The sequence below is a fragment of the Solea senegalensis genome, linkage group LG11, assembly GCF_019176455.1.
Source record: "Solea senegalensis isolate Sse05_10M linkage group LG11, IFAPA_SoseM_1, whole genome shotgun sequence".
Taxonomy (NCBI): domain Eukaryota; kingdom Metazoa; phylum Chordata; class Actinopteri; order Pleuronectiformes; family Soleidae; genus Solea; species Solea senegalensis.
The window spans coordinates 17,991,698-18,013,374 of record NC_058031.1 but is presented as its reverse complement, the minus strand read 5'-3'; the positions used below and the strand labels follow the sequence as shown (position 1 = coordinate 18,013,374).

At 38.3% G+C, this 21,677-nt stretch overlaps 3 protein-coding genes across 4 annotated transcripts; 2 read left to right on the top strand and 1 right to left on the bottom strand.

The window, feature by feature from the left end:
* The first annotated feature begins 861 nt into the window (after window positions 1-861).
* Window positions 862-5,552, top strand: LOC122776691 (interleukin-17 receptor E). Its single transcript, XM_044037343.1, is given in 12 exon segments — window positions 862-940; window positions 1,024-1,048; window positions 2,214-2,327; window positions 2,735-2,838; window positions 2,935-3,061; window positions 3,176-3,196; window positions 3,326-3,361; window positions 3,471-3,488; window positions 3,592-3,678; window positions 4,288-4,562; window positions 4,699-5,039; window positions 5,041-5,552. Coding segments are annotated over 12 exon segments (1,263 nt in total). The 5' UTR covers window positions 862-874; the 3' UTR covers window positions 5,090-5,552.
* Window positions 5,553-6,304: 752 nt separating this feature from the next.
* On the top strand, window positions 6,305-11,232 carry actr8 (actin related protein 8). Its single transcript, XM_044037340.1, has 13 exons — window positions 6,305-6,575; window positions 7,193-7,363; window positions 7,454-7,564; window positions 7,665-7,769; window positions 7,892-8,065; window positions 8,627-8,720; window positions 8,842-8,974; window positions 9,072-9,225; window positions 9,399-9,494; window positions 9,621-9,761; window positions 9,838-10,147; window positions 10,592-10,755; window positions 10,885-11,232. The coding sequence occupies exons 1-13, from the start codon at window positions 6,441-6,443 to the stop codon at window positions 11,026-11,028; spliced, it is 1,932 nt and encodes a 643-aa protein (XP_043893275.1). The 5' UTR covers window positions 6,305-6,440; the 3' UTR covers window positions 11,029-11,232.
* Window positions 11,233-11,528: 296 nt separating this feature from the next.
* selenok (selenoprotein K) lies at window positions 11,529-14,484 on the bottom strand. 2 transcript variants are annotated; one of them, XM_044037344.1, is made up of 5 exons: window positions 14,408-14,484; window positions 13,265-13,355; window positions 12,557-12,631; window positions 12,050-12,145; window positions 11,529-11,856 (listed from the first exon to the last, which is right to left on the bottom strand). In XM_044037344.1, exons 1-5 carry the CDS (start codon window positions 14,424-14,426, stop codon window positions 11,853-11,855), a joined length of 285 nt encoding a protein of 94 aa, XP_043893279.1. In that variant the 5' UTR covers window positions 14,427-14,484; the 3' UTR covers window positions 11,529-11,852. The 2 variants fall into 2 exon arrangements, with proteins under 2 accessions (XP_043893279.1, XP_043893280.1); XM_044037345.1 differs by lacking the exon at window positions 11,529-11,856 and having other exon boundaries at window positions 12,046-12,145.
* Window positions 14,485-21,677: the final 7,193 nt, after the last annotated feature.

The window sequence follows — 21,677 nt, the reverse complement described above, 5'->3', positions numbered from 1 at the left end:
TGGTCAAAAATGTCATAGTGTAGTATGTTGTCCAAAATGGGTCAAAAAAGTCAGTATACTATGTCGCCAAAAATCAGTCAATAAAGTCATACTTTAGTATGTCGTCCAAAATTTGACAAAGATGTCATACTTTAGTGTGTCGTCCTAAATTTGACAAAAAAGTCATAGTTTAGTATGTTATCCAAAATTTTAATAAAAGTCAAAGTGCTTCATAAGGGCATAGACATGCATTAAGAAAATCATAGAATAAAAGCAAGACATTAAAATGACATAAATTCAAATAAAAGGTTGACATTGAAATTACATTAATATTAAAATAGTCATTAAAATCAGAAGAGATAAAAGTGTGATTTGCCAACATAAAGTGTATTTAAAAGACAAGAATAAATTGATAACTAAGATGATTATTTTGGGATTTAAGAAAAAGCTGCTGTAAATAATAATGTTTTCAGGTGTGATTTAAATGAGCTGATAGTTTGTGCAGACCTCAGGTCTTCAGGAAGTTTGTTCCACATGTGAGGAGCAGAATAACTGAATGTTGCTTCAATTTGCAATTTGCAAGGGTTAGGGTTAGGACTTTGCACTGCCACATTTCTACAGCTGCACAAACTGACAAACCAGCCAGAGCATTTGCTTTTTGTGTTTTGATGCAGAAGCTTAAGTTGCGACACCAGCATAGATTTGTGTGTGTGGGGGGAATCTGGTTTTACATCTATAATCAGTCCATTATGTTATCAAACACAACTTTTCACACCAAAAAATGCACATGTCATGTTCCTGTTCCACTGTATTCTTTTCCCTGTATAGCCTCATATAGACATAGTATAGACCTCATTTATCATTGTTTTTTTTTTGGCAGGTCAGTCGTTGCTTCATGATGTGGGGTGTCGTGTTGATTTTTCTTTCCTGTGTCCAGGCTGAAGTGATGTCACATGAAATTGTAAGTTTCTGACTTCAGCCTCTTTTTGTGTTGTTGAACACTGTCCATCGTTAACATTGTCCATATGTGGATTTTGTTTGCAGACTGTGAAGTGTCGTGAATATTATGGTAAGTTGTGATATTTTACTCATCTAATAATGGTCAAAAAATATCTCACTTTAAAAGCTGAAGCCATGAAACAGTAAACAGGTGTGTTACAAACAGAACAAGACATTAAAAACACCTGTGTTTACAAGTGTTTCATGCTGTGGAAGAAGAACAGGTCCTTTGAACAACATCCATTCTGATGTGTTTTATCAGGAAAATCCCAGGTGTTTCTGATTACACTGATAATGGCTCTGTTCAGTTCATGTCAGTTCAAGTCAAGACAGTTGTGGTTTTCTTACTGTGGCCTGTCAAAATGGCTGCTGTGTAAAGGGCTTGTTGTTTCGCCTGTTCCGACACTGAGATCTGTATTGTAAAGACAGTGATTAACAATTGATGAACTCATCCAAGAGGATAGAATTTCATTCCTCCATGTAAACATAATTTACCACTTACTACTCCCAGTGCAGACAAAGAATGATGATGACAGGTGAATGATGAGGACAGAGGACAGGTGAATGATGAAGACAGGTGAATGACGAGGCCTAGTAGTGAGTGATTTTGACTGCTACATCATGCGTTTACATTTTTTATTTTGTTAGCACTTTAATTTGTAAAGGTTTGCCTTTATTTACAAACAATTCATTTGCACAAAAGAAAGAACCCCAACCTTGTTAAAAAAGTAACTAAGTGACTTTTACTCATGTACATTTTAAACAAGCTACTTTTTCTACTTTTTACTTTTTCTTTAACTTGAGTAAATTTTTAGACCAGTATGTTTACTTGTACTTAAATAAAATGTAATCAAAAACTTGAGTTGGACATGGAGGAATTATTACACAATGTCAAAATTGGTGTTGTGCTGTCTCATACCAATATTTTGTACAGTTACATTTATTTTACTTTTCCAAAGCTTAGATTTTTAATTGCTGAAAGCCTGAAAACCAAATATATACTATATACCAATCATAACAAACTGCAAGAACTAAAATAACATTAATTTATTTTATTATTAAATTAAATCATTAAATAGGACATTGGTGAGCAATAGTAGTTTAGTAGTTCTTGTTGATATGAATATGAATATATTATTTTTCTCATGTTACTCAGTTGAATTATCGTCTGCTCAAATATCAGTGCTTGATGATGGCAACAATTATAACCACTGTCTCTGTTTTTTTCCCCCCAGGTTTCCCACCCATCAGTAATACCACTCCATCTTTCCTTGCGGACTTAAAAGGGGAGCTGGTGACAGTGGAAGAGAATACGATGCTAAACATCAGCTGGGCAGTCAACATTGATGGTGGGAAAAACATGTGTATTTTCATGCTGTGTTACCAGTGTATGCGACTGAATATTAAATCAGATCTCCCTGAAATAGCATCTAAACTATTTGTTTTCAAGCAATTACCTGCTGTCATATTTACCAGGTATTTCCAATAAGATAAGAGGACTTAAGTCTTGCTGGGGTGACATTAGACGTGACGCAAAATAGGAAGATCCGTCTAATTTTAAAGATAAACCCATGTTCAGCAGGAGAATTTGCAGGTCTGAAAAGGCAGCATGAAAATAACAGTAGTTGGAATTGTGACAGTGTGGGAAAGAAGCGAGTAAGAATGAAAAAACATATCATTAGCAGGAATTCTAACAGAAGTGAGAGGGGAAAGACCCCATACATGTCATTAAAACTTGTCATTTCTATCTCTACAGCTAGTATTAAATATCTGAAGGGCACTTATATCACAATTGACGGGGAATCATACCACTGTGACTACAAGCCACATCTGAGTGAAGACATCACTGAGTCAAAGCAGGTATATTGTATTGATCATACATTTTTTTAATCCTTTTTTTGAACTGATATTACATTTTCTAAAACTGTTTTTTATATTTCATCTTTTCAAATCTAGAGATGGTTTAGTTTTTTAAAAGAGGCAAGCAATGGTTTCACCTCCATCCAAGTCACCAATCTCCCTCTACCTCCTCTTGGGAGTGACTCCTCTTATAAGACTCTACTACATATGAACATCCCAAAGCGTATGTTTTTTTTTTAACCCCAATTCATTGATCCTCACTGATATATTAAACCTATAAAATGAATATATAAAATGTTAACATTTTCAATCTGACTTTTTCTTTCTGTTATGCTAGAGTCTATGCAAGTATCTACAGGTGGGAAAATCACATTTTATTTTGTAAATATTATATATATGAAATATATTCTACAAAATATGTTTAAAAAATATTTAATATTTTAATCTCAACATTGTAACATTCTCCATCTGACTCTTTGTTTCTCAGCAAGTGTAACGCTAGAGACTGCTCAAGTCTCTACAGGTGGGGAAATCACATTTTATTTTGTGAATGTAATCATATCATATTTTACAAAATATGCTTAAAATGTTTTTTTGTGTCTCAAATTACTTTCTAAATAACAACACAACAGTTGAGACCACTGCTTCAAGTAAGTTAACATTTAGTTAACCTTCAATACATACAGTATGCAAACTCAGTTAAACTGCATTCGTCTGCAAAGTAACATGTTTCATGCATGTGTTTGTTCACAGCTGTGAGGGGAGAAGTTGAACATATCACTATCGCCATCGTAGGAGGACTGGCTTTTTTGATGATCCTGACCATGTGCTGCATAATCTGTAAATCCAACATTTTTTTAAATGCACATTTAGTGATAAAGGGACAAAGGCACGCAAACTGGGGTTTATACAGAATAGAATAGGAATAGATTTAGTGTGGATTATTTCTGAGCAAAACAATTATATTAATTTAATAGAACTATCAAAAACTAAAAGTTGCAAAGGAATTGTAAGTTTTCAGTTTGCTAAATGTCTTGTCAAATTGCAATTCATTCATTCACTCCAACAAAATGCAGGACTTCTCCACTCACTCCTCCCTTTCCCATGTGCATCATTGAACTACAGTGGCCTTTGCATATAGGACAGGAAGTAAACATTCTCTCTTTATCAATCTTTTTCATTTGAGTAGTAAGCTTCCACGTCAAAATGCCAAGCATGTCCACTCTGGCTGCTGTAGAAACATGTAACTATTTATTTTTAAATGATTATATGCTTGTACAAAAAACCTTATGGGCAATATATTGAATATATATGTATATATATATCACACAAACACACACACACACTGGCCCTTAAAATGTTCCCTTCTAAATTGTACAACATGTCTGACACTTCTGCCAAGTGCTGAGAAAAAGTCAACAGTCTTTCTAATGTCGTGTTACTCTCCAGGTAAATGCTGTGGAGCCAACATTGCCACATCAATGGGTTTCAAACATTTACCCCAATCTCCCATGGTTCCTGTGGATGTTCTGGTGGTATACCCTGCTGAGAATTCAGCCTTTCAGCAGGTTGTGGTGGCCCTGGCAGAATTCCTGCAGTGGCACGGTGGCTGCCGCGTGGCTATCGACATGTGGCAGCAACAGAAAATCGCAGAGCTGGGTCCAATGCGCTGGCTGGCACAACAGGCTAAAGATGCAGATCAGATTCTTATCATCTGCCCACAGGTAGAATGTTTGCATTGTATGTCTTTATTGTCATTTACATCAAGGACCAATTTAATGATTTTGATCATTTTGATATGTTTAACATTCAGTGATCAACTTTAATTAATACGTCTAGAATGATTTTGTCGTCTCTTAGGCCTCTTCACAGCCTAGCTGCTCTCCGTCCAACCACAATTTCCCAGAATCACCCATCCCAGCAGCAGCTCATGACCTTTTTCCTCTGATTCTCAACATGGTCGCCAGTCATGCAAAGAACACCAGTGACCTGGCTAAGTTCTGGCTGGTGCAGTTTGACAAACAACAGAACAGAATGCCTAGCACCATGCCACTGGAACTGAGGGCATGCAAGTCCTTCTGCTTGATGAAAGATTTGAACAAACTGTGCAAGAGTCTTCATTCCCAAAGTCAGAAAAGCAAGCTATCACAAGTGACCGTCAGTGAAAAGAGTACATCAAAGTTAAGAGACGCTGTAGAAAAACACTTTCAGAAATGTGGAGCCACTGAGAAATGTGGTCACCTCTGTTTGAACATCGGTTATGAGAATATGTAGATTGATTATGATGAGCAAACAGTGTGAGTAAGAATAGTTACTGTTTCATTCAATTCTAATGTGTTTTTTTTTTAAAAGACAGACTGTTAACTTATGTTCATGTTTTTAGTTTTTTTTTTTAAGAAAACTCTTGTGAGTCGTAATGCAGTACATCTCAATAAAAAGTGTATTGTTTATTGGCCTGATAAAAGCTTTTCATTTGACATATATAGTAAATTAAAGAAATATATTTATAAATGTGTGTTATATATATATATTACACTCTGTATTTTCCTAATCTGTCAGTGAGTCTGCAGCCAAACACAGACAGGCAGAGACCAGCTCCATGTATCTCACTCATGGTCACTGATGATGATACTGTTTTAGTTTAATGTATACAAGTTGTCTATCTTTGTTTCTAAAGCCTGGAAAAATGTCAGTAAAGTTATTTTCTTTTAGCATTGACTGATTTGCATTCTATTCTGTCTTGCTGGCCCATTTGTGCTGAAAATATTCTTAATGAATGACACAATATTAAAATGAATAAATCAACAATACTTACACATAGTCATTTAGTGGAGGGCAGAATATAAGCTGTGACTTTTAATGTACACTTGAGGTTCTGGTTGTTTAAAACTGCATAACCTGCATTTTGAATGTTAAGTTTCATGACATGTTCATGTTATTTAACTTTGACTTTAACTGAAATTATTTTAAATTAAGGAACCTAGAATCCTAGAGCTTGCTTGGATCTTAATACAACACAACAGGTGTTTACCTTTGGCTTCCAGCCCACTTTCAAGTCTCAATTTGGTCCTTCAAGGGGACTTTAGGGCACAACTCATCTAGAAAGAAAGTTGGTGGTGGAAGGAAAGGAGGAGAATGGTAAAACATGTTTAATACATGGGCTACATTAGGACATTGTAGGGATTAACTGACAACAGAAGATGAGATGGCAGTAATTCTACTTTACCTGGACGCTAGCTGACTTTAAATGCCACAGAAATCTTGTCAGTAAAACATTATCTATGTAAACGATGCTGAAAGCTGGAAATTTGGACTGGGAGAGTAATATTATTCCTCAAAACTAAGCTGTAGAAATCTTATGCCACACCCAAACAATGGGTGGCAGCAATACGCATAACTATGCCTGGTCTGCCGGCAATGCTACCAAGAATAAAACCCGAAGAAGAAGAGATTTGTACCACGTGACCAAACACGGAAGTACAGACCACAACGCAAACGGCATTATTTGGTGCGGTTGGTCGTCCCTCGCTTGTTGTTGTTTTTCGACTACTCCACAAATATTCGAAGGTGGTGAGTTTAGTCGAGTAAATGAAAAGCTAACCATGACTCAGGCAGAGAAGGAGCAGGACAACGGGAAGGAGAAAGAAAAGGAGCGAGAAAAGGAGAAAGATAAAGAGCAGCAGCGTGGTGTGAAAAGACCCATCGCTCCTCCAACCATCCCAGAACCTCTTCAGGAGGTGAAGTCAGGTTTTTCCCCCCCCTCTTTTAACCATCACACTTCATACGATATGACCGAACTACGCCTCTAAATACTATAAATTCAATTACAAATCAAGAATTTGATACCGTTCACGTACAATATCAGATATGGTATTGTAATATATGATATGTGTGTTTAGGTTTGGGGTCATGTTTATTAAGCTAATACAATCCTTTACTTACATTTCATAAAAAGCTATTGTAACAATAAACATAATTAATTCATAAAATATTTCATAAATTATGTATATGTTCAGCTTTATTAGTTAACGCTTATCTGATTGTATTCAATTTTTAAAAAATTAAGCTAAGGAAAGTAAAATTTTAAATACCTGTGTATATTTGCATCTGTTTTTTGGGTTAGTGATTATTGTGTGAAATTGATGTGTGAATCTCAGCCCGTATACACTTAATGGACAAGTGCATCACTTCCACTGGGCCAAAGGTGCTCGAAACATACTTTAAATATGTGTGTGAAATATGATATAATCCTGGAAGGCAACCCAGGTTCCTCATTGAAATTGTTTCCAAAAGAACAGAGGCTGTTGTCACAGCACATTCATTCTGATACATTTTATATACTCCTCTCTTACAGCAAATACAGAGCAATTTCATAGTTGTCATCCACCCTGGTTCAAGGACACTCCGTATCGGCCGAGCAACAGACACAGTTCCAATCACCATCCCACATGTGATCGCACGCAGACACAAGCAAAGTGGACAACCCAAATATGAAGATGCGTGGCTGCTGAGAGAAGGTCTCAATGTATGTCACTCCTGCAGCCACATTAAAGTCTTTTCATCTGTGTACAATTCATTTCATTTACCCTCACTGAAACTTCATGCTGTCTGCCAGAAACCAGAGAGTAAAGAGCAGAGGCAGAATGGACTGAAAATGGTTGACCAGGCCATCTGGTCCAAGAAGATGTCAAACGGAGTGCGGAGGACTCCTGTGTCTGCTGAACAGGTGTGTGTGTGTGTGTGTTACGAGAAGTAAAGACAAATAAGAAGAGAAGGTGCAATGAGAAAGTAGTGATTTGCTCTCACCTGTTCTTGGTTGCGTGTAGGCCAGAGCATATAATTGCCAGGTCCGTCCAGCAGTACTCGACAGCAGCTCTAGGGTAAAGTGGACCAACACAGCCCACCATCCTCCTCATCTGGTGGGAGAGGAGGTCAGTGTGTGTCTCTGAATGTTACCAAATAACATTGTTCATGTTGTACCTTTTTTCCTTCTCTTGCTTTTTGTGTCTCTTCTGTTTTTTTGTGCATAATCTTCCATCCTGGTATCATGCAGGCTCTTTATGTGAATCCAACTGATTGTTATAACATCCACTGGCCCATCGTCAGGGGGCAGCTCAATGTACACCCTGGTCCTGGTGGCTCACTGACTGCTGTCCTGGCTGACCTTGAGACAATTTGGAGTCATGTCATTCAAAAACATCTTGAGGTCCAACTCAAAGATTTAAAGGTACAGATGCTTCTTCACCTCTTATGTGGGGCTGAGTTCATAGTTCTCAGCAACATATTGAAAGTAGAAAATAACAAATGTTGAGGAATGATATTAAAAATGTAGTTAGTTTAGTCGTGTTAAAATAATTTAGATCTGGAGGAAGGAGAGTCAGCTCAAAATCCAAACAAGGGTTTAATCTTGTACAAGAGGAGCATTCACAAAGCAACACACAGGCCTGTTACAAATTGAAGAATCACTGTCTTTGAAACACATGGTATTTATCTGTCTCTGTAGGAATGTTATCGCCTTGCCATAAAGTGAAGACTCACATTGTAGAATGTGATAACATTGAGTATATACTAAATACCTTACATGTGTCCTAAAACAATACAAAGGGTCACTGGTCACAAGTCACATCAAACAGTTACATTGAACATTTCTCTTCATGTAGTACATGAAGTTCATCATTTCCATCCATAAAACTGAGAGAATTAAAAGGGGGTAGTACAAAATTGGTAAACTCAAAACAAAAAAATCAAAATAAAATTTGTTAATGCTTAGTTTTGTACTGATTTTCAGTATTACAGATGTATCCTCCTTGTCCCTGACATCTACAACAGACAGCACATCAAGGAAGTTGTAAACATGCTGCTACTTAATATGGGCTTCTCAGGTATCACACACTCTCATACTCACGCTACATGTATGACTTCATGTGATAATGACATATAATGACTCTTTGAGACTTATTTTTGCCATACCTTCTGTCCTGTTGTGTGATTGTCCATTTATAGCAATCATTGTGCACCAGGAGTCAGTATGTGCTACATTTGGTAGTGGGTTAAGCAGTGCTTGCGTCGTGGATGTAGGAGACCAGAAGACTAGTCTCTGCTGTGTAGAGGATGGGGTTTCCCACCGGAACTCCAGGTTGGTCTAAAACCACATATGTTTACCATGGTTATAATTGCAATAGTATTTTTATTAAATGTAACTTAATTTTACATCTTTCTGTTGAACTTGGCAGGTTGTGTTTGGCATATGGAGGTTCAGATGTGACTCGTACTTTCTTCTGGCTCCTGCAGAGAGCAGGTTTTCCCTACAGAGACTGTCAACTGTCCAGCAGACTGGACTGTCAGCTACTACAACATTTAAAAGAGACCTTCTGTCATCTAGATCAAGTGTGTTTTCTTTGTTTTTTTATTAACGTGAAAATGAGGTCTGCGCAACCCCCTATAAAGGGATAGTCAGCACCTATTGTGTTTTTATTTAAACAACCATTGTCATTCTCAGGAATTGAATAGGCATTATGGATACACATGTATCATGTCTCTTTCCTCTTTGTCCTTTACAGGACATATCAGGACTACAAGATAAAGAATTCCAGACACGTTTCCCAGAATCTCCCTCTCTGCTCTACCAGGTTCGATTAGGAGATGAGAAATTACAGGTACATTCATTAAACATAATTGATTTGAAGATTGGTCCTGGACTGCTGTGTACATCTCCATTTTATATACCGGAATTAATTTATTTTTCTCTGCACCTTTATCTTCCCTGATGTGTGTGTAATAAGGCATCCATGGGACTTTTCTACCCAACCACTTTTGGTATTGTTGGTCAGAAGATGACATCACTCCAGTACCGTTCTCAAGGTGACTCGGAAGATCCTCATGATGAACACTACCTGCTGGCTACACAGAGCAAACAGGACCAGGTAACACACAACCCATTTTTTGAATTAGATCTGGTAGATAATTTTTTTTCCCTTAATCTTCAATTTTTTCCAACAGTCCTCCAAATCTGCTGCAGACCGGAAGGCTATCTCCAGACCAGGTGGAGCTTTGGATGGAGAGATGAGCAGTCAAGGAGGGATTGGAGAGCTCTCTGACCTACCCAGGGGCTGCGGGATGGGTGGTAGTGGAGCAGGGATGCAAGGGGAGATGGAGCTCGGGCCTGCCCAGAGCGAGTGCTTGATGGGGGCGGGAGAAGTAGATGAGCCCCTGTCTGCTCATCTCTCCAGGAAGTCTGCAATCATGAGCCAGTTTGAAAGTAAAGCACTGGGCCTGGATAAAGCCATCCTGCATAGCATCGACTGCTGTGGTAAGAAAGGACACAGCACGAGAGGCAAACAATTATTAACAAAGAATTTCCTCAAAAAGTAGAGTGGAAAAATGTGCATTTCATGTGCAAGTGGTACTATGTAGAAATGGGATTTGTTTAAGCAAAATAAATATAGTTCATCTTAAAGGTCCAGGGTGTAAGAATTCATGTCAGATGGAGACACTACTGGTTTATGACATTAAAAAGCTTTGTCTAAGCCTATGAAAACCAAATTATTTTGTTTATACAGTGATTATACTTATCATACCATCATTTTGGGTAGTATGTTCAATTTCTGCCAATAAATTGTCCCTAATGTCACACAGTAGACCATTAAATGGTGCCATTTTTATTTCCTTTATAAGGAAATTAAAAAAAAAGCATAGATTTAAGTGCTCAGGACGTCCTGTTTAACCTCATCTTGTTTGTATTTTGGGTGTACAGCATCTGATGAAACCAAACGAAAGATGTACAGCTCCATCCTGGTTGTGGGAGGGGGGCTCATGTTTCACGGTGCTCAGGAGTTTCTGTTACATCGGATTATCAACAAAATGCCGCCCTCCTTCAGAAGGCTGGTGGACAATGTGGAAGTAATCACACGGCCAAAGGTAACTCATCAAAATCTTGAAATAAGATATAGATCAGTGGTGGTGTCCAGTTGCTTATTTTGTCCCATGCAAAAAGTGAAAAGTGCAAAGGCTGACTCTTTTAATTTACTATACACTGATGTTTCTTAGGACTTGGACCCTCGCCTGATATCATGGAAGGGGGGAGCAGTGCTGGCATGTCTGGACACAACCCAGGAGATGTGGATACACCAGAGAGAGTGGCAGCGCTTTGGTGTTCGAATGCTCCGTGAGAGAGCTGCCTTCGTCTGGTGAAACCAAGCTGATTTTGAAAGTAGAGAACACATGGTGTGTCTCAAAATGATAAACCTCTCGATCATATGATGAAACTGAAACAAGTTTTGTTTGAAGCTACACCAGTCTATATTTCCAGTTGTCATGTTCACCGTTTCTGTAAATAATAATGAAATTCTTTGGAAGTTTGGCTGTATCTAAATAAACATGTCATACTTACAATCACATGATACCCAGTTGTTGCATTTACTTTTTCATGCCATGAACTATGTACTTTAATCCTCAGTACTCACATGGCACAGATCTCTTATCATACCCCCTTGGTAAATTGCAGTGGGAACAATACACACTCCTGAGATTTAATAGTGTAATTTCCTCACATTACTAATGTTGAAGTACAAAGTGAGAAAACATGCAATCTTACTTTTGTTTGTAATCGAGACTGCACGGAGACAAAGCAGATTATTAAGTGTGACAGTCATAGAGAGACAAACTCGGTAATAACATTTGAACAGTGCACATTTTTATTTAAACTGAAAGCTACAAAACACAAACTAACATTCTATTCCCATGACGGATCAGCATGACTGAGATTTCAATGATAACCATTTCTGAGAGACTAATGTGGAAGGGCAGAAGTAGGAAAAAGGGAGGAAGTGATGCAACTGACTGCTAAATCAGCCATTCTGGCCCCTACGTGTAGGAATTCCCAGAAAAGCGTCAAGAAACTGCTCATGGCAGTGGCAGCCAATGAAAGGGGGGCTTCAGCACCATGATGTCACCATCCTTAAATTCTTATCAAACAGACTGGCCGAGCCCCGCGCCTACACGAGACGTGTAGGCGTTTACCTAGAGAGAAGAATTCAGAGAGAATTGATATGGCAATGTGGAACCAACATCATGTCCAAATATATTTACATTCTTAACAAGGTTTTTTGTTCTTTTTCTTTTTTAAACTTAATTGATTACCTTCATTTATGAGACAGATTCTATAAATAAAAGGCAAGAGTTTTAACCCATCAACATCATTTTAATTCCTCACCTTCCTCATCCTCCTCCACCCATTGGTGGGGCGTTTGGACCGGCAGCATGGTTTATTCTTCCCATCCGCCTTCTGCCACCAGGGGGACCTGGAGGGCTGAAAGCAAACAACAGACAAGAGGCAATGATGTAAATTCAGCTTTAGACATCATAAAAAAAAAGGTGACATCTTATCAGTGGTTTTCATTTTCTTGACTATGTCAGGTATGTGAAACTGGAGTGCAAGGAATGAGTAACATAAGAAACTAAACTAAAATTGCACTAAACTCCCTTGGATGCAGCTCTAAGGAAACTAGTAGTGAGTTAGAGCATGTGATAAACAGCTCTCAGATCAGGATTTTAATGGGACTCTTAACAAGGTTCTATTTACCACTGGGGTTTCACTTTTTTGCAGATGTTTTTAATGTAAAAATGACACAAAAGTATGTTCCCTCATATCATTTACCTGTGTGTGTGTGTGTGTGTGTGTGTGTGTGTGTGTCAGAGAACAACTGCCTCAAGAACCTACCCTCTGCCATCACTGAAGCGTGATGTATTACTATTTCCATCCTTTGTCAGGTCTGGGTGAACCAATGTCCTAAAACTGGTGTAGGACAGAGAAGAAGATCAGCGTGGAGGTGAAAAAAGAATACATGAATGATTGTCTCAGTTCTTGTAATGATATATAAACGTATAAGCTGCCACGGCTAACTAACTGAAAGGTGCTACAATGCTAATCCCCTTTAAGCTTGAGTGCATACTTCTGAATCAATTTATGATATGTTATTTGTTGAAATCCTCTTAGTCATTAATAAATGAGATGTTTGGGGGAAAAAGAAAGATTCCGTGTAGCACGAGTCTGAAAAAGCTTGCATTAGGATTAACGTCACACGTGTAACATTCTCATAAATGCTACACTTATAAATACTTAGTTCATGTGTATATTAAATCATTTAAAAAGGTCACTCATCCAATATAGTACATAAGGACTTAATGCTTATATGACTGACTTTAGTATTTTGAAAACCAATTTTTTGGTTGAATGTTGTTTCAATAAGTTAAACAGTAAACAACTTCTTTTTGGCTTATTTCATTTAAATATTTTATGGTGTCTTTGCTCCATACAACAAAGAAATCTGAAAAACTGACTTGCTGTGGATAGGGGGAGAAAATGGAATATTTGAGGACGCTGTCATTTTGAGGTTTGGGAAACACCAATTTTCATATTTTAACTTACAATAGGCTGACGAATTCCACTGCTCCCCAGAAGAGATCGGCCAATAATGACAATCGCCAAGGTGACTGGGACCTGCTGTCCAGGACCTGACCTGAGAGACAGAGACAAACAGACATCAGCAAATAGCCACTTGTTACAGTCAAAGTATGCAGAAATCCAGCTGACACACCATGTCAGATCTGAAAGCAGATGGGTTTCAGCAGCAGAAGACCACCCTGGGGACCAGGTCTTGACACTGCAGTCAGCTCTGACACTCATTTCTCCGTGGTCAAACTATCTGACGCTGAATCAACTCGCTCCTGACAAAGGCCTTTATGGTAAAAAGCCTGCGACCCACAGACTCTGACTATGAGATGTAATAAAAACAAACATTTCCATAAGTTCTGAACAGGACTGATGAGGTTGTGTTTAGGACATCTATGACTACTACCATACTGCAAATCAGACATTTTGACTGTAGAGTTTTAGAGAAATCAAATTCTCAATTTATTCAAATTCCCATATTCACACATTTTAATTGAAAAAAAATCTCAAATTCATTTCAACTAAAACGTGCAAATACGGAACATTTATTTGAAATTTCTCAAAAAAAACTGTACCACAGTAAAAATGTCTGATTTCCAGTACATCCAGTATATTTATCTGTCTATCTACACTACTAGATACCACAGTGACTGTATATCATAACAGTTTTAATGAAAGAATAAGCAGAATCATTTCGTGCCACCAGCCACTGTGAAAGAGTTTAAATGTGGATATTCCACAGACTTTCACCAGCTCTTCATTTGAGAACCAGCGGATTACTGACATTCAATCCACAAAGGCTAACAGCTAATCGAGCGTTAAAGTCTGTCACGTTTCGACAAATTATAATCGCTACTAATGCTTGGAAACGAAACACTGAATAGACTATTATTGCAACTGACACATACAGTTTATGCCTAAGACGCCATACATTAGCAGAAGTTTCGGCTTCCAGCTACGCAGATCCACTTGAGCAGAGATAGCCACTTTGCTAAACATACACGGTCTGCTGCCACTACCTCCAAACGGCGACGTGAGTTTTAAAAGAGGTCGCGCAACCACAGCCACAATAAAGATGCGAAATTGAATAATATAATCGAAAAAGGTAAAGACACTCACCGTTGGACACGTACACCATTTTCTACAAACAACAGCTTCATGGATGTTTACTTCCGGGTCCCTTCCTTTACGTCACTGCCTCACACGCAGGCGCAGACGATGTACTTTGACGAGTACTTGGAACTGTGTTTAACAGCTTTGAACTGCGATGAAGAAGGATGAGAAGAGGATGAAATTGAGGAGATGAGAGGAGAATAACTACAAAGGCATTACACCTCTCCATGTACTGCCTGTCAAAAATGATTAAAGGCTATTCAGACATGTTTATCTAACGTTGTGTCTTACAGAAAGCCTGGACTAGAACATTTCACGCATGCATTTATTTTGTTTTGTTACAAAGATATAACAAAGAAGAACTGATTTTGAGTATGTTTCGACAATAGCTTCTACATTCATTGTTATCAATTAATAATAAGGGAATAAGGGAAAATATTCAAAACACCAAGACCACAATAACACATTTGATGGACATCCATTCATGCGGTCTACTTATTTACTACACAGACAACACTGAATAATTCAATGTAATTTAAGCACAGGACATAATGAATGAATGGTAACTAAGGCTGTGCCATTTATTGAATGCTCAGACAAGCACAGGAACATCTCATTTTTATAAAATCAAATTAAGTCAAGTTAATAAAAAAGACTTAAAGACAAGTGCACAGTGTGTTAGGCAACAATGACCAGACATTTATCAAATGCAATCGGTTTAAACTGATGAAAAGATCCCACACAGCCTGCAGTGCAAATGTACCTTAATTGACAGAATAGTTTAGTATTCCATGCACATTTATTGAGTCCTACAAAAAAACTTGAAATCAAACTATTTAAAGCAAGGCATGGTGTGGCTTTATGCAAACATTAACCAGTCGAAATGTAAAGGAAAGTCCAAAATACAGCACATCACACCAATCTATTCCTTGTCTTTGGTCCAGGATTCAGGCGTCTCGCCTTTATCATCAGGGCTTTGAATGTTGACCTTGGAGTCAGGAGTTGGTTTCACTTTGGCAGCTACTTCATCATCTTTCTCTTTTGCAGGGGTTTCTGTTTTTGTTTTTGGCCTTTGCTTGCTGTTCTTCTTTACTGATGCAGCATGTCCATGTATATTATACTCGCTCATGACTTTAATGACAGTTCTGCCCGATACGTCACATAACTTGGCCGTTTCTCTGACGGACAGACCTCCCAGCTGGGCACCAATTATCTGGCCTCTGTCAAAGTCTGATAGCTCATTCATGCTGGCAGACAGTCCCAACTGTCAGTCGAGTTATTAATCAAGCAACTGCCTCAGATGCTTGGATTAAGTTGAATCAAAAAACGTTTTTTTCTTCCTGGTCTTTTCCTTGTTTGGTTTCCTGATGTGCAGAGTGCAGGGGGATCCACATTCACTGTTGGCCTGTGAAAGAAACACAAAACACAGAGCAAGAGTTATGTTATGGCACTTTACTTCCATTGCATTTTTATGAAATACTCTATAATAAAGCAGGTATGAATTGTTTTGTATTGTGTGATATGTCTGTGTATATATATTGTCTGTCACTGGCCAAGGTACTATAACCTCCAATTCTGTGTTATGTATACTGATGTTCATTCATATACTGTCCTTTTTAAATAGACATTAAATACACAAACATGTGGTTACACATTGGGTTTTCTTTTGTAGGTCGGACTTGCATAACCACATTGATGAAGCTGGTTAAAATGTATAAAACAGAATAGATTAGAATTAAATAGAACAGAATGAGATGGAATAGAATACCCGAATATATACTGCAGCGCAAATCCACACACAACAGGTGACAGTTAAATACAATGAAAGTAAAGTAAAAGCACCAACACTCAAATGTGTTAAAAGGCCAATAAATGATACCTTACATTACATACAGTGCTCGATGATGAACAACAATAAATACTTAAATGCCCCACACAATATATACACAGGGGCATTAAAATCTCATTTAAAAGGCGCTTATTGGCGTCACGTGTACGTTGTTTACAAAGTTTTTCAGTCAACTCGATGAATACAGTTGACGCTGGAACGTCCATGCAAACATTAGCCAGCTAGCAAGTATTAGAATAGCTGCCATTAACAACAAAACACTCAGTGTAAAGTATGATTATTATGTTGGAACAGAGCCAAATGGAACACACGCATGCTTTAGTAGTGACTGTGTAAAGTACAGTACTTACGACTACACTTGTACAAAGAAATCACGCCGTGTCCACCACTTATGTTGTCGCCAGGCCGTTAGCAACAGAACCGGAGAAAAATGGCCGCTGTAAACTGCGCGCGCAGTCATTCTCTGGGCTACGGGAACGAGCCGACCGCGGCCTCGAGCTCGCTATGCGCGTTCATGTAGACAAAGTTCAGAAAAGTAAGTACATGTCACGCAAATTTGTGAAGCGTTCCTCATTTTGCATCGAGAACATTTTTATTGTTTTTAAAAAGAATACTACCATACTGTAAGTCCGACATTTTTACTTTTTGAGAGCCATCAGTAAGTTAAAGACACACGCAGCTGTGCCAGGTAGATGGTTTAGAAAGCCACCTGACCCAAATGTAACGTGCTGAATTTTGTTCATAATACTTTTGCTACATAGTGTGTTTATACTTCAAGGGCATTACATTTAGCATTTAAAGTGAATCAGAGTGCTGCAAAAATTATGAGAAAACAATAAAACTTAAAATAAATACAATATACCATAAATAATAACATAAATATAGAGTAAATACTACTTCTGTTTGAACTAGTGTACAATGTGAAATGAAATTGTGATTTTCTACCCATTCATTTAAATCTCTCTACAGCCCATCTGATGTTTTCTGCCTCATAAAAGTCAGACTGTTGGAATTCCCCCAAGGTTAAAAGGTCATCTCCCTGACCAAGCCCTGTGTCTTGGACAGGGAAAACACTTTTGCAGGGCAGTAGATAAACTTCCCTGGCACATCAGGGAGACAGGCATGAATATGAGTGCTGTCTGGCCCCTGGTGTCACATACAAGGTTTCGTGCAGATCGGACAACGTATGGCAAAGTTAGAGGGCACTTCCTGTTTAAAATGTTTAAAACTGACTTCCTGTTCTGTCAACGGCGTCTCCGGAAACGTATTCAGGGAAGATCCCTTAACTCACATATAAACGATGTATATATATAACCGATTTGATGCAACATTTAACTTTGGAGCAAATTTGTTACTCTATACAGGGCAATATACAAAAATGTGTTACTGTGTGGCCAGCAGTTCTCCGAATTATTGAAGAAATGACCTTTGATGTTATAACTCCATAATTGTAAAGATAGGCCTATCTGCTGTCTTTTATTTATTGTAAATGACATACAAATTTTTTTTTTACTGTGCATGATACTCTAGTGCAGTGGGTTGGTGGGTGGGAATGAGGGTTGTTCTTTTGCTTTGTTTTTTGTTTGTTAAAAGGAAAATTCAATAAAAAGAATTCACAAAAAAAACTATCTAAAAATATCATGCTTAGCATTTTTCAGACTGGGTGAAATAATGTGATTACAGTTTGGGGTCACTAGATGGCAGCAGAGTTTGAAGGATGACGAAAAAAGGAGGCCGCTAACCTCTGTCAGAAATGTGTAACTCCTGAAAGACAAAACAAAAACAGCAAGTACCCACTTTATCTGAGTTACATTTTATTTTAGACATAGTGTGCTGATAATTTGACCAACGTCACTGTATTCACTGTTTTTAATGAAGTCAATCAATCAATTTATTTTGCCTTTATTTACTTTAACCTTAATTTTTACTAGGAAGTCACATTGAAATTTGAATATGCTTAACTTATTCAATACTCTGGATCAGATGATACAGTATGTATGATCTTTGTGAACCATAGTTTTGAAAAAACAACAGTTGATTTTAAATTTGGGCCAATAGATGACAACAAGGACTGAATTATAATAAAATACCAGCTTGAAGCTCAAAGTCTTTCTGTTAGAATCATTTAATCAACTAATATTATAACATTGTATTTCTTATTTTAATGGAGATCTTTCTGAGTTTTAATGAATTATAAAGAAACAACTGTGCAGCCTGGAACTTGTGCGTTTTTGGAAAGGCCTATAATCACACTGCCACTGCTCCTGATGGGCATGACCCCAGACTGAAGGTCAGAGTTCAAAGGCTTAGACAAAACAGGTCTGTACTTCAGAGGGTTGAGGTCAAAGGTACTACACAACAGTCCGATGAAGAATATGGTGACACCACACAGTAACAAGAGCCATGGATGAGATGTCTCGACGAGTTTTTATCAAATGTATCGTTCCTAATTCAACCACAGTCTTAACACTGGCCTGCAACTCTCAGCTGAATGCGGCCTGCAGCTGGACAAACAACATCACGTTGCCCGGTCTCAACTTCAAGGTCAACGCTTCTTCCACCCGCTACAATTCTTTGCTGTTTTTCACTCTAACATCACATCACCTTTCCTTTACCCCAGTTGATGAAGGATTTACATTCTTTAGACACGCCCATAAACAGATACACAAACGTGTAATGGACTGCAGTCAGCGTGCAGTTGTCAGCTTAATGTCAACTCGTGTCAGAAAAGCTCCACAGGGAAACACTCAGCACTTGCTCAGTGTTGGAATGTGTTTTGTGCCGATGTTTTCCTGTCTCCAGCACTCAGTGTCCATCTTCTGTCTTTGGTCAGATTTAATGTATATATTCCAATGGTCTGTTTTGCAGTATGCTGTGTGATAGATGTGTATGTTGTGTGTGCCGTTCTTCAGCATTTAGAGACTGCAACTGCTGCAACGCACTCTTTATTTTGCCATAGAGACAAGAGACAGGGAGTTACAACGTGGATAAAGTGGCTGCTTATTTATTTATTTGAACCTCTTGTTTTTGTGGTCACTGTTTTTATTGCAAAAAAAATCTGAGGTTTGCAGTTACTTTGATCCACTAATTCCACCTTTCTTTAACTGACAATTTACCTGACACTAACAGTGACTGCAGCGATAAACTCATCAGGGAACGATGATTACTTAACTAGCTAGTTAAATGCTGGACATGGGGGGAGAGGAAAGTTTAAAAAAGAATTGGAGAAAAGACAAAAAACAGTGAGGAGGATGGCAGAATGAAAGGAAGAGAAACAGGAATATTTTCAACTGAAAGTTCACACATTCAACTTGTGGTTGAACACGTACCAAAAAAAGAGAATGAAGATATTTCTCAACTCAATGGAAACTGAGGTTGGGAAGCACAATTTTTCAAAACATACTACCCCTATTGTAGTAATACAAAACTCAATGCAAATCGGTGAAGTATTCCTTTACTTAGCAAGCTAAGTAATTCTAAGTCAAGTTGACCATTGTTTTCTCAGTTTCTTAGTCGTGTGTGGATTAGTCAGCATCACAGCTCCACCTTCATAATTACAGTGTTACAGTAATAACGTTGGCTTCAGGTTTTCTGAAGGGGTGGGGATATTCCAAAACAAATGACAACGTGTTAATAAGTGTGTGAGTTGAGTAATGAGTATGTTACTGTGAGTATATCCACCTGTAACCTACTAGTATGTGCAGAGATATGAAACATTGATATATGCGTGTGTGTGAGCATGTGTAGATTAGAATTTGTGTATTTTGAGACCTTTTTTTAGAAGGAGTGAGTGTAATTATGGGCTGATCCAATTATTTATCTAGTCTATATATCACTGAGGGTATTAGACGTCTGCATGAGCCATGTGGATGAAGTTTATGATAGCAGGGGAAAAAAAACAGAGAAGCGAAATAAAAATAATAAGTGGAGATCATGAAGGAATGTGAGCAGAATATTGAGCTTTCTGTTTGTTCCTTCTTCTTTCACCCTGTCCCTTTCTCTCCCCCTCTCCCCTCCCTAATAACTGCTAAGCTGGATTCAGCTGTTAATGTTTATTGGAGATTACATATGAGACACTGCTTAGGCCTCAGCTTGTGTGTTTAGACTTATTTGGCTTCAGCTGATAAGAACAAGGAAGGTAACACCCTGCAGGGATTGGGACTACTCTGAGTGTACGTATAATGGTGGATAATGATAACAAGTGGACAAATGACTTAATTGGACATAAGGAGAGGATGGCCATAGTTAGAAACAGACTGACAAAGCAAACAGAGGGGAACTGGAGAGATAGAAGATAGAACACTTCAAGTCAGCTTAAACTCACATTTAACATGGATCATTTGTTTTCTTTTGAGCAACAGCAGTCGAGCTGCAACGCATGATTAACATGTTTATGCTGTTTTACTTCTTGAGGACTGTTGACATTTTCAATATTTACTATAACCACAACCACCATCTTCCCTTCCCCAAATATTGTAATGGCCTTAATCCAAACATGTGGGACGAGGAACACAAAACCCAGACTCTTGCATCAAATCTGTCCTGCTATCTGTGCCACATCATGATAACAACATACACTCACTGTCACTTTATTAGGTACACAGGAGTGGCACCTGGTGTGGTCTTCTACTGCACATCTGCTTCAAGATTTGATGTGTTGTGCATTCAGAAATTCTGTATAGCTTAGTTGTAAGGAGTGGTTATTTGAGTTATTAATGCAAATGACTTTAGTCTTTTTTTATCATTCCAAACCAGTCTGTGCATTGTCTTGTGACCTCTGCTATAAAGGAAATACCGGCACCAACAACCAATTCCATGTTAAAATCACTTCTATGTTTAACATTCAGTTAAACAGGTGTAGCCACTAACAACAACAGGTGTAGCAGGTGAGGTGTCTTCAGTGATAGTAAGATACTGTATGGAGTGAAGCTTGTGAGTTATCGCTATATGCCACAATCTCCAACATGCTCTACCATACACAACGTCTTCATCCACCCACGTGTTTCAGCTTTAAATACTCCCCCATCTCTCGCTTTGCCTGTCATTACCTCAGAATAACTGCCTGCGTTTTTTTTTCCACACCACCAGCATCCACCTGCAGCATCCATCAAAATAAAAACAAGCAGATGCAGGAAATTACATGTTAACGTTTGGAAGTAAGTGGCATGAATTTAAGAGCGACAAGGTGAAAAGCATTCCAGGAGCTCATAAGTCTTATCAGCGATGTGTTTGGTATGCATCTGCTCTGAGTAGGTATAGTGGAAGCGGGGGGAAAATTGTGAAGAAACATGGGGAAGGCAAAGTGTAAAGGTGAGAGGAAGGTGAGAAGCGATGGATGTGAGTAACTGAGGTGAAAGAAGGAGAAAATGCACAGGCGACTATATGGATATGACCTTTGTGAGGGAGCACTCACATGCTTTGTGCCAT

Excerpts from the sequence above, each read along its gene's own strand:
- actr8 (XM_044037340.1), top strand. The coding sequence starts at position 6,441 with ATGACTCAGGCAGAGAAGGAGCAGGACAACGGGAAGGAGAAAGAAAAG. Across the intron at positions 9,762-9,837 it reads CACAGAGCAAACAGGACCAG|TCCTCCAAATCTGCTGCAGA; the intron begins GTAACACACAAC and ends TTTTTCCAACAG. Across the intron at positions 10,148-10,591 it reads GCATAGCATCGACTGCTGTG|CATCTGATGAAACCAAACGA; the intron begins GTAAGAAAGGAC and ends TTGGGTGTACAG.